We start from the raw sequence: 18,433 nt of genomic DNA, 5'->3' as shown, positions 1-18,433 counted from the left end.
CTCTCACCTCCACGATGTCTGAGTTTGTCCGGCTCTCATGCGGCTCGTTGTACTCCGTGTACTTGAGAAGCACTTTGTCCATGTCGGTGCTGGCATACTGGAACAGCTTGTTGGTGCTGTTGAAGATGATCAGCGCAATCTCACAGTCACACAGCACGCTCAGCTCGTAAGCCTTCTTCATCAACCCAAATTTCCTCTTTGTAAATGTTACCTGGAAAAAAGAAAGCAGCCAAGATTTAAAAAAAAATATTCATGCATGTGTGGTTTTTTCTTTTTCTTCACAAAACAATGGTGTGTAGTTGTAAGAGCCCTTGGGCACTAACACATTTCGAAAGAAAGCAAATAAATCTAAAATTAATTTCTGCTTATCACTTGAAAATGTGTGATTTCTAGCTTGCTGCTGAATGTGAGACTGTAAATGCAAGATTTAATATAGGGTATTTTAATGAAGGTGACCAGGGAATTGGTCATGTTTCTTTGAGCAAGTTAAGATTTAAAAAAAAAAATTAATTTCAGCATGGTTAACATTTCCCAATTAATAATTAGTTTGGAGTTTGTTTTTGACTATTTGAAGAGTGGACATGACATTACGAACTTAGCATTTTAGATCTGTGTTCAAACAGGTGTTAAAATTGTCTAGTCTCATGTCATTTAATTGAAAACACGTGAAGATGACTGTGCTCTCAGACGATGTCGTATTCTGTTTTCTAGAAACCCAGCAGGGCATTGGGAAGTCCGTTAGCCATCATATGCTTAGGGTTTTGGTTTCATTCTTCTGTGTATCTTTCTTCTTCTCTCAGGTCAGAAACTGTATTGTTAATGCCACCATTTTCTTCTTTTAATCTAATCTGTTATCAAAACCCATAATTCCTTTCCTCAAAGCATTTCTCAGGTTCATAATATTTCCCAGGCGACTCTATCACTCATGTCCTTATCATTTCAACTTTGAACAGCCTAGCAGCTTCCTGTCCTAGATGATCTCCCTGCCTGGAATCGTTCCTTCCTCAATTAATCTCAAACTGCAAAGCCTCACTCTTCCTACTGTCTTTTTCCTGATGAGCTGTCTACAACCGCTCCCTCTCCCTGGCTTTGAAAACTTCCTACCTGCCAATCCTACCAAATGCAAAAATATATTTCACTCTTCCCAATTTCAACTCTCTTTTAATTGAACTTCAGCTTGTTGCTCCAGTCTGGATACTGAAAAGGTGTGAACAGTCTTAATTATAAACCTTTATACGGTCCACTGTTCCCCAGCAGGTATTCATTCTGTACAGTACTGTTCCTATAAAATACTCCTTAAGAGAAAAGTTCAATGGCCTAATATGTTTGGAAAATGAGGCACATTGGTATGTTAAAGGCTACGAAACCTTTTAAACTTTAACTTGCTTTTCAGACCTATTGCTGACATATTGTTTGTTTCTCTGCATGTTTATTTATTTTGAGGATCACTTACTATCACTCTTCAGAACTAGGTTTTTGAGGCACATATTCTGTGAAAAGCTAATTTACTTAATTAAGCTATTGTTTTCAGAAGGAACTATTTACACTTATTTTCATACCTTCAAATCCAAACCACCTTGCAGAGGCCAGCTCATTTTATCCACCACAGATTTGTGTGTAATTCCTAATTGCATATTCCTACCCTTCATCTTTCTTTTTGTCTCCAGACACCCAATACATGTCCTCCAGTTCCACACCTGTCTAAACATCCTGGAATCTCAAATCCTCCAAAGCTCAATCTCATTATCTTCAGTCTAGAATCTGTTACCCCTTTTGGAGTCCCCATCTCACCATAAACTCAGACAGCCAAACTAGAAACCTCAGGGAGAACTCTGAATCCCGGTCCGCCTCCTTCTCCCACTCCCCACCCTCCCCTACAACTAAATAGATTTATGTTGACAAGGAGTGTGGGCTAGCAGACAGAAAACCTGACTTCCCAGTCTCTTCATTCCTCCACATTTTGTTAATTATTGTCTTACTTATCACCTTTTATTTTTCCTTAATGTTACAATTACATTTTATATTTTCAAATATACAAAATATACACAAAAATATACAAAATATATACAAAAATATACAAAATTTAAAAATATACAAAACTGTGTATATTTTCCTATGTGATTTGTTTAACCTCTCTTCCACTACAGTGCATGCCCCACAAGGGCACATGCCATTTTTATTTTGCTCACTACTTTATTCCCAGTGCTTAGACCAGTAGACATGTATGGGCACATGGTAAAAATCTATGGTACAAAAAAATGATAGGGGAAACTATTATGTGAAGTCTTTAGAAAGATACAAGTTGATGTATGTTATATATGTGATAAATTTTGCCATGAAATGTTTTTAACAACTCATATGCAAACTTTTTTAAACAATATATATATTCCTTACTTAATAATAATTATATTATCACATTGACATTGAAGGTAGTATGGTAGAAAGCAAAGAACATAGGGTTTGTATTCAGAGAACTCTGAATTTGAATGCTGCATTTGCAAGTCATGTGACATTCACTTAAAAACTTCTTTTTTGTTTGTTTTTTGAGACAGGGTCTCCCCCTGTCACCCAGGCTGGAGTGTAGTGGTACTAGTATTGCTTACTGCAGCCTCCACTTCCCAGGGTAAAATGATCTTCCTACCTCAACCTCCCGAGTAGCTGGGACTACAGGCCTGCACCAACATGTTCTGGCTTTATCTTTATTTTCATTTATTTTTAGTAGAAACGAGGTTTCCATATGTTACTTGGGCTGGTCTCAAACTTCTGAGCTCAAGCGATCCTCCCAATTAAGCCTTTCAAAGTGCTAGGATTACAGGCATAAGCCACTGTGCCTCGCCTTACTTTAAATAAAGTTCTTTGAGTTTGATTTTTTCACATCTGTAAAACAGAGATTTATACCTACTCTTAGGGTTGTTGTGAGGATTGTATCCAATAATGTGTGTATAGTATTGAGTATAATGCTTAGAGTAGGTGCTCAATAAATATTAGTTCCCATAAATTCCTTAGTTGATTTAACTGTAAAAGAACTAGCAGAGGCCGGGCGCGGTGGCTCACGCCTGTAATCCCAGCACTTTGGGAGGCCGAGGTGGGCGGATCACAAGGTCAGGAGATCAAGACCATGGTGAAACCCCGTCTCTACTAAAAATAGAAAAAATTAGCCGGGCGCAGTGGCGGGCGCCTGTAGTCCCAGCTACTCGGGAGGCTGAGGCAGGAGAATGGTGTGAACCCGGGAGGCGGAGCTTGCAGTGAGCCGAGATTGCGCCACTGCACTCCAGCCTGGGCGACAGAGCGAGACTCCGTCTCCAAAAAAAAAAAAAAAAAAAAAAAAAGAACTAGCAGAATATACTCATCTTGGTGACTTGAAGAGTCTACCAATTATGGCTATTCAAGGATGTTATTATGATTGATAGAAAGATCAAACTGAGCTATCGAAAGATAAAGCTGTAGTGACCATCCTTTGGAAAATAAGGCATTTAGGTATTTACTAGCCCATATCAACTAGTCAATATTTACTCAGTTACGTTATTTACGCTTCAACTTGGATAATTCTTCTTTCTTGTAATTGTCAGTGTTTCACCTTCTATTTCATCTTTATTGATTGTCTTTCTAAAGTACTTCTGATAAAATATAGCCAGTGTTTTATTTTCATATCTGATTATCATACTACTCCGGCCTGGGTGACAGAGCGAGACTCCATCTCAAAAAAAAAAAAAAAAGAAAAGTTTATTCTGTTTTATTCAGATGAGTCATAACTGATATTAAGGATGGGCTGAAAACCAACTTTTTGGAATGAATAATTAAACATAATATCATTAATTACACAGAGCTGTACTGAATGTCTTTTAATATTTTTTTAGATCCAATTTTGATATGAAACTATACCTGCATATTGGCATTTTATTTAGTGAAATAGGCTACAGAATACGTTCATTACAGAAGGCATTGACATAGACTACTTTCATATATCTAAAACCACTTTTAATCAGACTTCATGACCACAAACTGCATGTGGAATGTCTCAATACAGTATGGTTTCTGTTGTACTCAGACCTCAGGATTTTGCACGTTACAGCACTCATAATCAAAGTACATTTCAGTACAGAAGTATCATTAATACCACTATTTGTGTTTACTTTTAGTGCTCCTCAATTTTTGTGTAACCAAATAGGCTGCTAGATAATGCATACTTATTTAATAATACCCGTCAAAGAAGTCAGTGCATATAGCTTCTTCTGCAATTTAAAACTGCAAACTGAAATGATGACTGTATTAAAGCATGTAAGAAAATATCTTCAAAATCTACTCTTAATTGCCCTAAATTTAATTCTACATTATGTTCATAATCTTCATAGCATACTCAAAATGTATTTTATAATGCTTTTTCACATTGTTCATAGTTAGATAAAATTATTTTTAAGCATTAGGCTTTCTAAAGAGATCTGGAATATTACTCTTCATTTAAAATATGCCACTCAATGACAAAGATTTCAATTCTGAGCTTTTATACTTAAATAATGCATTGTGATGATTACATTTTTCTTAACTTGATAATAGTTTGTAATGGGGGACAAGTCCATATTTCTTTTTAAATAACATGTCTGGAACCTTAGGTGAGGCAGAAAGAGGTTTTCACAGTAGTTAGGCAAAGAGTCACTCTTTTCCAGGATGTACATAAGTCAACATGTTATTAAATTAAAGAGACTTAATGCGTGATATAGCATAGAAAGCAGACCTACTCTGTAAGTTTTTTATTTTATGTTTTTTCTTTATCTTTTTGCATCTTAAAATAGCCCCAAATGTGATGATGGTATGTTAAGTTTTATAGTGGCCCTGACTTTTAAATCCTAGAATAAGAACAGATATCATACATCTTATGTTGATAATGACTCTAGAATCTATTAGGTATGAAGGAAAAACAGAAATTAGAATTTGAAATTTGAGAAAAGAAACATTCATTAAATACAGCACCTTACAAACCAGTTACTAAAAATTTAAGAAAGTCTATTCACAAAAAGTGTAAAAATAATTTGGCCAAGTTTTATGGAGCATTTTCTGCATGTCAAACATTATGCTAAGCAATATTTATTGAATATTCTCTATGTCAGACATTTGTGCTAGGTACTGTGGGTTCCATTATATAAAATAATATTTCCCTTGTTCATATCAGTTCCTTGTGGCTGGAGAAAAAGTCATTTAATTCCGTAATGTTTAAAAGGAATTTTCTTTATTTGGAACAAAATGCATAACTTGGCCAGCAAAGTTATATTTTCAGTCAGTCAGGTCTAATAATCTGAATTTGTATTTTTATCTAGAGTTGAGTGAATTCAGTTATTGAGTTAGAAAAATAATAATAGATGTAAATTCAGTCAAGATGAGTATGAAATGAAATCTACCTTACTGGTTATTTCTAATCTTGACTTGGTGAAAGCTGATTGTGGTATTACTCCCATCTCTCCTTTTCCACCTGGCCACTGGATGCTCCCATCATGCTGTAAGGGTTAGTTTAAATGCCAACTTCTTTCTTTGATGCTTTCCTTGTCACATTCAGATAAAACTCATTCCTTTCTCACTGTAGTCCTCCAGCACTTTTTACAAATCTTTATCATCAGACTTACTCCACTATTACAAAGTTGGTTGTATATGAGTTTTCCCTTCTGCCAGACTTGAATTCCCCAAAGACCCTCCCTCAGGCCTCTCACAGACTCTGACCAGTGGCCACTCAATGAACCTTTGCTGAATGAGTGGATTATGGAATGGAAATACTCTATTTTGAAGTCTGAATGTTTCAGTATAATTTTATGTTAGAGTAGACACTTTTTTACTTGCCTTTTAAATAATTTAATCTCCCAAAAATAAGATATTTTGGACACATATACCTTTATTTTACTACAATGTTTAGCTTATTAGTGACACAAATCTTAAGATAAAGTAATTATACTATCTTGGAATTTATAATAAAGAAGGTAAATGATATCTGGAGAGAAATATGCATGTAAATATGCTGTAGACCTCAAGAAAAATATACTTCAAAAAGTTCAGAGAAAAGTTTTTTCTTTTTTATCCCTTGCCTGGATGACTCATCATGAAAGATGAAAAAGTCTGAAGATAAAAATTTAATTTTACAATCACAGGATACAGAAAGAATGGGGAGGATCCATGGATTCAGGATGACTGAGTTTGTTCAACAAAAATGTATTGAACTTTCTGATGAATTCAGATTTTCAAAGAATAACCATTTGGAAAAGTGATGAAATCCTCATGCACAATTTGAGACTGGATGGTAGTAATTTAGCTGATTTAAATATGGCTGATGAACTATAATTAATGAGGCCGATTTAATTGATCAATGTTAAGTTTATCAAAAAGTCTCTAGTAAAGTGCCACGGAGTTCAGTACTTTTCCCATCCCAGGAAACATTTTTGTCATTGGTTTAGATGGGGGATATAGGAAGGCAGGCTTATCAGATCTGCATGCAACGTGAATCTGGGTGCTTGAGCAAACCCAGTAGGTGATAAGAGTCTATATCCATAGCGCCTTCTACAGTCTTCAGAAAGCTGGGTCACAATCAAGATGACTCAAATGGAGGTAATTTTAAAGTCCACATTCATATTTTTAAAAAAACAATTACAAAAGGTCAGGTTGGAGAAAATTATGGAATTTTGGAAAACGATCTAAAGTTTTAGTGTTCTATAGTGGTAATTAATTATCCTACTGATCTTTTTGTTTGTCAGAACCATCTCTGGTAGTGTGTTCAGTTCTGAAGGTTACATTTTAAGAAGGCACTGACAAAATTAGAGCCTCTACAGGATGGTAAACAGACTGATGTAGGGTCTGAGAACAATTTTACATGAGGAACCATTGAGAGAATCTGGAATGTATAACTCAGAAAAAATAGAATTAAAAGTGAAATGCTAAACATTTTCTAAGGTCTGAAGCATATGCCCATGTGAAGAGGCAAAATTAGTAAGCATTGTTGAAAATCATAAAGAGGGTCAAAACAAGGGAAAATCTAGTGATGAGAACTGCCTAAGAGTGGACCTAGTCTCACCAAGCAGGAAGCAGTTCATTTCTGAATATGTTCACATACAGCTGCATATCAAGGAAGGTGTAGAAGGGGTTCCTGAATTAAGCAGGAAGTTGAACTAGAGACCTTTAAAATATTTATTCTAATTTTTAGATATTCTTAATCTATGCCTAGGTATCATAGAGCTTTGAGTTAAGAGTCAATGGCAATATGGTTCACCAAGCATGCACCCTACAGAATCTCCTATGTTTTAGTTACTCAATCCCACCTATACATTATTGCCTCTAATTTCCATATTTCAAGAAATAAAATAACTTTTTTGTGGCTAGAAGAGACACAAAAGACTGTAAAGAATTAGAGTAGACAACATTAAATGATGGATGTACTGAAAATGCACAGAAAAATAATTATCCAGATTGATAAAATAGAAAATTCACATTATTAAATAAATTTTAAAGAAGCAGGATATATGCATCATGACTGGGGCAGTGCAATGTAGAAAGAAAAACATAAAAATTGAAAATCAAGTCCCAGCTCTGCCTTTTATGAGCTGTATGCCCTTGTGTAAAATGGCTTAACTTACTCGAACCCCAGTTTCCTCACCTGGAAAGTGGAGGTAATAATAGGCATCATATAGAATTTTATGAGAGGTCAAGTAGGGGATATAATACAAGTGTAAATTAACTTGTTAACTGTGAAACACTTTACAAGGCAAGTAGTATCTTCTCTGATGCACCAGGCTTGGTCGCTCCTTGAAACATACTGTAAAAGACTGGTCTCCTAGGACCTGTCAGCTTGTGTTACCATTATTTACTTAGGTCTAGATTAGAGTATCTCTCTTAGCTATATCCTAGCTTTTCTTGAGTACTTGGGCCATCTTTTGTTCATTGTTGTAATGTGACATCCAATAATAATACTTGGCTAAATAAATATATGTTGATAGAATGAATAGATATATGAACAGAGGAATTATAGTGTTTTTCATAATTCAAAATGAATAGCTGAAAATAAATTTCTATGGATGCTCAGACTATGTCAACAAGAAGTTTGCTACTGAGAGAGGGCAATTTCACATACTTGTTTTATTTTTTTGTATATCATTTTAACTTACAGTAAAAACTTACATTTGGTAAAATTAATCAGGAGAAAAACTGGACTGGGTCAAATTTTGTGTGTGGGTTTGTTGGTGCAAATGAAGCATATCATATTTCTTTTTTTTTTTTTAGATAACAGTGTTGCTTATTTGATGATTTTTTCTAAGAAGCTCAAAGATTTTATAATAAATTATCTCTCTACATTTGACAGTATCTCTTTGAACTTATTCTTTAGCACAGTTTATCATCCCTATTTTTCAGATGAATACTGTAAACAACGACATTAATTGCCTTATCCAAGGTCCCCAAACTTGTCCTGGATGGACTAGAAAACCAACCCTCTTCACACAAAATGCATCTTTCTTTCTGTTAGTCAATATTCCTTCCCTCTTTTAGATAACTATGGATTTTAGGGGCTGAACTTCAGCTCGATATCGACCCAGTCAACTGTTTATTGAGCAGTGTGCAGGCACTGTCATTTGTAATGTTACATTAACAACCATCAGAAATTCTGATAAGTAGAAGCACAGTAATGTATAACATATTAATTAACGTAAGGACTGCTTTCTAGGTTAAAGTCAAAAAATAATACTAAGAACACTAAATTGAGAGCAAGTTGGTTTCTAGGTTCTGACAGTAAATCAAAGCTACTTTTGTATAGACTCTGCAGCCAACTCTGCCCTCAGACGCTCCGGCCATTCCCACTACAGCCACTGAGGACCACATGCATGCACTAGTGGGCACAAACTAGTTCTATATTTATGGATGTTTATTTTAATTTCAGAAAATGGGAAGAATTTTGGTTGGTAGTAAATACAGGTCTGCTTACAGTTAGAATAAAAAAGGTGGGCCTCTGATTTACACAGGCAATGTAAATAACAAGTTCTAAAAACAGAGAAGGAGTCCTGTATCATTTCCTACAGGGTAGGGAAATTAGTTTGACTACTGCGCAATGGAAAGGGCATTTCATAATCTTTCTCCACTCCACACGCCTGCCCCCTCCCTCATCCTCCCAGGCCCGGCCCCATTCATAAAGTCACCCCAGGAGAACTTTCCTGCCATATTAACTATGGTAGTTCTTTCACCTTACAGGAAAGAGTTCTGATAGAAAAGGACTGTTAGAAACGGCAGCTAGTCACATCTATAATACTAATTGAGGCCCAATTCCAAATTGCCTCAGACATATCATGAAGGGAAGCAACAAAAATCTCATCTATGGGTCCCAAATACTTCTTTCCACCAATCAGAATATTTTTAGCCTAATCTTAATTGAACCTTATGGTCCTCAATGAATGGATAATTTTTTATTGTTTTATTTTCACCATTCTTTAACTCATAAATAGTAGTTTCTTTGTTTTAAGATGTGTTTGGGACTCGTATACCCAGCTAATTCTATTTTCAAAGGTTTGAGGTTTTATCATTTTTTTCCCTCCAAATAAGAGTCATGATAAATATAACCCTCATTCTGTGAAAATATTTCAGGTCGACTCCTCCTCCTCATCCCCCCACCTAGATAATCTCTCAGTTTCCTCCCAGTTGAGGAAACAGAATGACTAATGAGTGACAGATGGACAGTTCACAGATACAATACACTCTGTAATCCAGGAGCCACAGGTCTTCCTATGTGTTTAAAGGGTTAGGGCTGGAGTCAAGAGTCTGCAACGACAATCTTTAATTGGGAAAAAGGGAAATGCCCTCCTAAATGCTCTTTCTCTACCTCCCTTGTTCCTGACAGTAAGTAATGGCACAAGTGTTCTAAAGTATTCCTCTTCAGTTTTATTTTGTTTAATTCACTCTGTCATTAGAAAGGCTTGTGAGCTTTAGGCCCGATGATTACTCTCGGTGGGAGGAAGCAGTGCCTCTGCAGACTTGTGTTCTAGACAAGCGTTCCTTTATACAATGACGGGGCCTGCCATCGTAAATGAAAGGCTCTTTAAAGGGCAGCGAGGGACTCTTTTAAGCAGACTGCTACCACGTGCTTGTAACCCTCCAGCATAACTTGCGAGGATGAGACAGCAGTGTGTTCTGCTGCAAAGGGGACTATTGTCCTCATTACCCTCAAGCAAAGTGAGCCTCGTTTCACTGAAATATAGTAGTATTTCCAAAGGATTTTCAAGCAGTAGTTCCTAAAATTCTGAACATGATAAAAGGATTAAAATAGGGGCTTAGAGTGTGGAATTTAGAACTCTACCAATCCCTCACCCTAAGTCAACATCCCAAATCCCAAAATAAAACTCTAAACCTTATGCACTGGGTGAAAAATAATAAATCACAATTAGATCTAAATTAAATAATCAAATGCACATTAATAAAATGAGGGTTTATTAACAAACTCACAAGAGTTTGAGTTTTAAAATTTGTGACAACTAAATTCTGATACATTCGTCTACATGAGGAAAAGGAAGAAGGATGACTGAAAATTATTAACTTGATCAGGATTTAAGAGATTTTACTGTGGCCCATTTTAAGGCTTCGGAATGTTTTGCCTTTTGAAAAGAGGACTAACACAGCAGGCTTCACATTTTTTATATGTGCTGCTCAGATCTGCCTGGTTCGTCAAAGGGTTGATTTTCATTCTAAATCCAATCTGCAGATGCAGTCATAAAATAAATACCTCTGTTTCTCCGTATCTCATCTACATAAGAGATATAATTTGAATCTGAGAAGAATCAAATAAACCAGATTAAAATTTTGGGGGCAAAAACATGTTTACTAGTTCAACAAAGCCAAATGTACCTAAGGGAAAGGTCAAAGGATACTTCATTCCCTGCTGAGCAAATGCTCAGGAAGCACATTTGTCTACATTTTCCTGTCATAACAGGAAGAGTGTAACTTCTTCCTTTCCACAATAGCTTAGGTTTTACCTCCTAACTCCAATATTTTCTCCCCCAGGGCCTTCCAAATCAATCCTTGCAAGACAGAAGGCTGTCTCCGTTATAGTTTCCAAACAGTTACATTTGTTGAAATGTTATTTAAATGTTAGTGATTTCTTCAGTTAAACTGTTCCAATTTAAAATTAAAAGTCAAATTTCCAAACATTTAGATTGGTTCTCTAATTCTTATTAATGGTCCAACATATTTCAAAAGAAACACAAATACACATTACATATTATGAAATTTTAATTTATTTCCTTAATGATGTCTAATTTACTTGTATTTTAAAAAAATTTTTGCGAAAGCCATTATCCTCAGAAAAAATAAAAGTTTCCAAACTACCTTCAACAAGAATACATTGGGATGTAAACTTTAAAAATACTTTTACATAATAATTTTTGAAGTAGTTTCTTTTTGAACTAAATGTTAAAGAAGTTCAGACTGCAGAGGACATGGCTTTTGAAACAATTAGCATCATGTCTTTTAATCTACAGTTTGGAAGAAATCGGGGTTTATGTAGTCTATTTATAATGTAATTATTTTTAGTGTTGGTTTCTCAGAAATACAATGTCACACAGTTGGTGCATTTGCAAAGCTAAAGGTGACTTGTAGCAGACAGAGTGGTGTGTGCATGCATTCCCAGAGGTGAAAGGGGCCATTCAGTGTCAACTTTCTACACAAAATGACATATAATAAATAAAAGCATTAGATTCTTTTAAAATTACTGTTTTAAGTAGAAATTATGTGAGATACACAAATTAGAACTGGAAACAATGAAAACCCTTGAGGCCCTCAAGTTCAAAGAAGAGTGACAGAATTCTACAAGAGACAATTCCTCTTTTCCTTGTGAAAATGTTGGCCTCTCTCAGATTTCCTACCGTAGGAAAGTGAATGAATGAGATTGAAGGGGGTTGGAGCAATATCTTTCTGGCAGTAAAGGAGTAGATCTAACTGACATAAATATAAACTATCATGCACCAAATGTGATAAATAGTAAATGTGTGGCGTGGCACACTATTGCTGTGATCCCACTACACAGTGGGGAGACTATTTGTGAATTGTTTTCAAAATGCTGAGGGATAAAATGGAAATGAATGGCCTGAGGTCACAGCTGTTAAACATACATCTGAGCATTCTGCCTACTGCCTTTTTTTTTTTTTTTTTTTTTTTTTTTTTTTTTTAATTTTGAAACTCTTAGAAGTACTATTTGGGTCATTTTCCCTTCTGGTTTTCTTTTCCAACCTCTTCAGTCACCAGCAATTCCAAATCTTTGAATAAAAACTTTTCCCTTGGTAATTTTAAGATTAATAAAAGAATGATTTAACTTATATGCATGAGGAGCTTTTAAGAGGAGCTTTTAGACCCTATAATTCAATTCTGACGAGTATGATGTCCTAAAATATTACTATGATATACCCTAATTTTATTTAAATGAAATAAGTTTAGTATAATTTTTAATAAAGTGTTGGGGAGGCAGGTAGCTCCTCCCCATTAAGAAATGATACTAAGAAAAAACAATCATCATCATCATTATTGTGAGGTATTCGCAGGCTTATTTTGGATTAAAAGATGGGAAAATCAATTTTTCACTGATTGAACTGTTTATTCACTAGGTCTGAAAGAGACTCCAGATACTTCTTGATTAATAAATATAATTCTTCTACAGTATTTAAAGAAAAACTCGCAAGTCTGGAAATTCTGTTTGTGGAGGTGGCCAAAAAAAGTGCATTTAGCAGTGGTGACTGCATCTTCTATCTATTCTCCAACTTATGGTTTGGAATTCACTGAAAAATTATTTTTTTGAAGCAATTAATTTGTATTTCTCAATTATCCAGTTAGTCACATTTAAAGAGTGAATGTATCTCTCTTTTAACAAATTTTCTATTAGGTTATTAGAATGTAACTCCCAAATTTAGAACTGTAATTAACTTGGTGAAAACCAGGAAAAAGTAAGGAGTAAAATTTTTTGTTTTTAGAGTCACTTGAGGGAATCTATACATCTATTTTTTTCAGTTTAGTGTCGAATAGACCAGATTTAGTTTAAAAACACATCAGTATGTAGAAACTGTCAGAAGCTGCATCTACACTGAACACATTTTTCCAGCTTTTTTCCTAGTTCATCTTATATAATTTATAATTCATATAAAGAGACTGAGACGGGGACATAAGAAGAGGGGAAGTTAGAAAATGTAACAGCTATGAACTCTGAATTCTTTTAGTCATAAGGGGATTCTCCTGTTCTATTAACAGGAGAATGTTGCTAATTGTCTTTAATTTGTGCTCCAGTTATTGCACTGATAATTACATGAAGTTTTGTTTGCTGGCAAAAACTATTAGTGTTCCAGATCTGATGAAAGAAAAGAAAACTTAAGACATTTAAATATATTTCTTCCTTAACTTACTATTTTAAGCCCTGTGTTATCTGACAAATATTTAAATGTCTTTTTATAACAAGTTGCAAAAATAAATTTGGGTTTACCTCTCCCGTCTTTCAAAGTAGGAAAGCTGAAATTTTCAAATACAAACATACAAGTAAATAGGTTTAGGCTAAGCATGCCTGATTTTTATATATATTTCTTCCTAATATAACAGATTTCTAAATATATTGTTTGTAGAAAGAGTCATATAAGGACAAGACTCATTTAAAAACTGTTAAAGGATCCAAAATTACAGCTAGATAAGACAAATGCATTCAAGTGTTCTATGCCACCAAAGGATGACTACAGTTAATGTATCTTACAGTTTGAAATAGCTAGAAGGAGGATATTGGATGTTTCCAAGACAAAGAAATGATAAATGTTTGAGATAATGGATATGCTAACTACCCTGATTTGATCACTATACAGTATATGTATTAAAACATCACTGTGTACCCTATGAATATGTACAATTATTTATTAATTTAAAAAAAAGGTAAAGACAAAAGAAATGAAACAAATCCCTCCCCAAACCATCTATGCATAAAAACAAGTTTGCTGTTGAATGTTTTAAGCCTGCATATATATGCTATTGTGAACTACAATAAAAGTGTCACAGAAAAAAAATCTGTTTCAGGAGCATGATTAAAAATTGGTACCATGTGAAAGAGGGTAAGATTATGATTGCCTAACTGATGGAGGTATTTCAAGGGTAAAAAAACAAATGCCGACTGAGAGACTGAAACTGTAGTGTTAGCATAAGCTGGAAGCTGGTAGTGATAAAAATGGTGAGGAGTAGTTAAAAATAATTTGGTCAGTAACATATATTTGAAAATAGTTCCCACAAGCATAAAATTTAGGAAACGACTTCTCCCCATCCTTTGTCATAAATCCTTCTCTGCAAACGTCCTGTGTGATCTTTCCTTCCTGTCCACAAACTATCCTCTTTGCATCAGCTCGCTCCTGCTCTGGTATCATTCTCTAGCCCCTTGTTAGCTTCTGAAGGCTCCTTTGTGTTTCTGCTCTACCTGTTCCACTTTTCCATCCATCTCCTCAATATCCTTTGAAAATAAAACCCTCTTGAAATGAAGATTTAGGTAACATTCTTTGCTGTGCTACACAGCACAAGAGTTGTTTTGATAGAAATCACATTAACTATAATAGCGAATGGTTCAAAGAACCTGAGTCTTAATGGGAATAGCTAATAGGTAAATTTATTGAGCACTTATTATGTGGTGGGAACTTTACATTTATTGCTTCATTTAATTATCTTAAGGACCTAATGAGAAAGGTACTATTTTTGTTTAATCCTCACTCTAGTGATGAGGGTACTGCTGAAGCTCAGAGGGGCTAAGTAACTTGCTAGAGAGTCATATAGCTAGTAAGTGGCAGAACTGGGACAAGAACCAAGTTTGTATGTCTCTAAAAACCATGCCTCTTAGCCATTTGATTATGCTGGATGCGGTATAATGTAATTGGGAAAAGCAATGACACAAAACCATGCTCTTAGTTATTATATTACACTAGATGCATCATGATATAATTTTAAAGAGCATGATTTGTTTTGTGTTGAATATGAGAGATCTGGGCTCAGATCTTGGTCACTTCCCAGTTTTAACTGTACGATCTTGAGCCAGTTATTTAGAACTTAATAGGACCTTCAAAACTTTGCAAGATCTGGGTCCTGTCTGACATCCAATCTTTTCTCTCATTTCTCTACAGTCATACACCAGGCTCAAGTCCCACTGGTCTTCCTTCAGCTCCTCAGTCAAGCTCTTTCCTCTCTTAAGGAGATCTGCAAATACTGCTTCTGGAATGCTGTCATCTGCCTAACTCTGACTCATCTTTTAGCTCATCTTTTAGCACTTCCTCAGGCCTTTCTCCAACCCTGATGTAAATACCTTCTATTATTCTTTCATAGCACATATAAGTGAAATTTTTGTTATATATTTTCATATTTCATGTCTGTTTAATTCAATCAGGGGTCCATAAACTGTAGCCTACAAGTGAAATCCAAATGTCCTGTTTTTGTCCGTAAAGCTTTATTGGAGCACAGCCACACAGGTTCATTTACATATTGCAGACGGCTTTCAGACTACTAGGGCAGAGTTGAGTAATTGAGACAAAGACTATATGGCTCACAAGGCTAAAAATAGTTACTATGTGGTCCTTTACAGAAAAGCTCGCTGACCCCCTAAAGCAGGGGATAAACTGGAGGAGATTCTTGTTCACCACTGAATACTTAGTGATAGGTACACTGCAGTCTAGTAACATTTGTTGATTTCACAAATAAATGAATTATTCAGCCATAAAATGGGGCTTATTAATAAAAATTAATTGGAATTTTATATATATATAGTTCTTGGCACATAATTGGCAATTACTTTTATTAGGTTGTCTGAAAATTTCTATAAGATAAATTAACAATTCATAATGTTATTTTTACATACTTGCTTGAGAAATCCATGATGTTTAAGCTTGAAACTAAAAATAGTTTTTGTAGACTTGGAAATGCCAAAAATTTTTTAAATAACAAAAGGCTGTCAATTTTTATTCTCACCTAAACTATTTTATGTATTGATGTTTCTGAATTTGAGCTGTTCCCTACTTCCATCATGAAAGACGGCTAAAGTAAAGGTAAAATTCAATTTAAACAGCCATTCTATTTCACAACAGTTTTATTTCTTAATGATATACAACTTATCACATCAGTGCTGTAATATTTCATTTCACACTTGAAGTCAGTATTTCTTTTTCTGGAAAAAACATACCTTGATCTGTGTATAGCTAAATAAACAAGTGCAATGGCAGAGCAGTCTTTGACAGCTTTTAAGAAAAGATGACGGTGAGCCATTGAGTGAGGTTCTACTGGACAGTCTATAGTGGGGCAGCTTCAAAGAGGGCAAAGCAGCTAACATTTTTCTTTGCAACATGTGAATACACAGTTGAAAGCAAACCCAGGTTAGGGATGCCGCTACACATGTTGCAAAGAAAAATGATATGCTGTTTTGGATTTGCTGGTTTTGTTTATTAGAAGTGCCCTACATATTTTAGGCTCTTTCCCAAACGACTCTTAAAACCGCTCTCATAGTAGGTGAGAGGTGCACAAGACAAGCATTTATATGTAAGATGTTTGAAATTGTCAATAGCTTCTAAAATAATCACTGAAATATATATTAAAACATGGCGGATTTCAATTTTACTAATTCTGTTTAAAAGCATTGAACTTACAGGCCTACTGTATCTAAAGACTGGAGAAAAGAATAAATATATCCTAAATTCTAAAGAATAAAATCAAGAGATCTGTCTTCAGAATTTAAAAAAATGGTAAGTCAAACTAAGCTGAATTTGAATAAGTTTTCTTCTTCTAAAGTTATTATGACTTCTAACCTGGATGAGAGTAACAGTCACTGTAGCTGCAACTGTATATAAATAAAGAAAAAATTATTAGTTCAAAAGTGGGATATTAAAAATCTTTTTTTTCTTTTTGTTTTTTTGAGACAGGGTCTCACTCTGTTGCCCAGGTTGAAGTGGAGTAACATGATCACGGCTCACTGCAGTTTTGACATCTCAGGCCCTAGTGATCCCCAAGTAGTTGGGAACACAGGTGTGTGCCACTACCACACCAATTTTTTTTTTTTTTAAATTTTTAAATAAGAGATTGCATTTCCCTATGTTGCCCAGGCTGGTCTTGAACTCCTGGGCTCAAGTGATCTGCCTGTCAAAAGTGCTGGGATTACAGGCATGAACTACCACTCCCGGCTTAAAAATTCTTGTATCCCTAGAATTCCTGTCATTTGTTACAACATGGGTGAAACCAACTGGAAGACATTATGTTAAGTGAAATAAGCCAGGCACAGAAGGACACATTTTGCATGTTCTCACTTGTGCGGGAGCTAATTTTTTTTTTTTTTAATTGAACTCCCTGAGAGAGAGAGTAGACTGATGGTTACCATAGGCTTGGAACGGTAGCTGGGCATGGAGCGGGGAGGGGATAAAGTGGGGATGTTTAATGGGTATAAAAACAGGTAAAATGAATAAGATCTAGAATTTGGTAGTACATAGGGTGACTACAGTTAATAAGAATTTATCGTATATTTAAAAGTAATTAAAAGAATAGAATTGGAATGTTCTTAATACAAAGAAATGATAAATGCTTGAAGTAGGTACACCTCAGTTATCCTGATTTTGATCACTACACATTGTATACATGTATCAAAACATCACATGTATCCCATATTAAATAAAACTATTATCTACCCATAATAATTAAAAATAGAAATTAAAAAATCTTGGATCCCTGATTTTTAAAAATAAAGCATAATAAAAGCTCATGAATTCAACCTGCAAAAATTATCTTCTAACTTTGCAAGCAAAACAAGATACAATGAATATCATAAACCTAAAAATTATCTGATGTTGGTAATAAAGTGTAAATGCTCATTCATATGTTTTTGACTGTACTCAAAATTGGTTCTGGTCCAAATAACAAAGTCCAAACAGTGTTACATGATGTTCAATATTTCAGTCTTAATTTCAATTTCAAGCTATAGGCCAATTAAAAAATAGTGGTTTTCTATTGACACAATTATTGCTTTTTGGCTTGATCCACAGCAAGAAACGATGCGCATGAAAACACTAAAGGAATCCACCATAAATCTTAGTATTATTCACCCTTTAGCTAAATATGCCGCCAAAACTAGTTCAAGTCATGTGTACCTGAAAATATACAATAATTTAGAGGAGTATAAACTTGAAAACCTAAACGTTTCTCTACTTTTAATGGTATACTGACTTTGATGCAATAAATAATAATTTCTATTCATTATAATTTACTCATGAAACAACATTATATTTAAAAAAATGAATCAATCAGTTCTAGTCCCATTTGTATGTCCAAGAAGACAAAAAGGGACAATAGAGGACATAAGCATCTATATTTGTGGGGAAATTACAGTCTGGTAGTTGTTCCCGGGGCTACTGTGTAGCCTTTCTTCAGTGTAACTGAGCAATAGGCAAAACAT

General features: G+C 34.8%; 1 protein-coding gene across 20 annotated transcripts in view; it reads right to left on the bottom strand.

Moving 5' to 3' along the window:
* Positions 1-18,433, bottom strand: part of MEF2C (myocyte enhancer factor 2C) — a 163,489-nt gene that overhangs the window by 85,292 nt on the left and 59,764 nt on the right. For all 20 annotated transcript variants that reach the window (XM_073014629.1, XM_007977837.3, XM_007977936.3 and 17 more), the window contains exon 3: positions 8-211. In XM_073014629.1, the coding sequence (XP_072870730.1) occupies positions 8-211 (204 nt within the window). The remainder of the gene's footprint in view (positions 1-7; positions 212-18,433) is intronic.

Source organism: Chlorocebus sabaeus, chromosome 4, assembly GCF_047675955.1.
Source record: "Chlorocebus sabaeus isolate Y175 chromosome 4, mChlSab1.0.hap1, whole genome shotgun sequence".
Classification (NCBI taxonomy): domain Eukaryota; kingdom Metazoa; phylum Chordata; class Mammalia; order Primates; family Cercopithecidae; genus Chlorocebus; species Chlorocebus sabaeus.
This window is presented reverse-complemented; position numbering and strand designations above follow the sequence as displayed.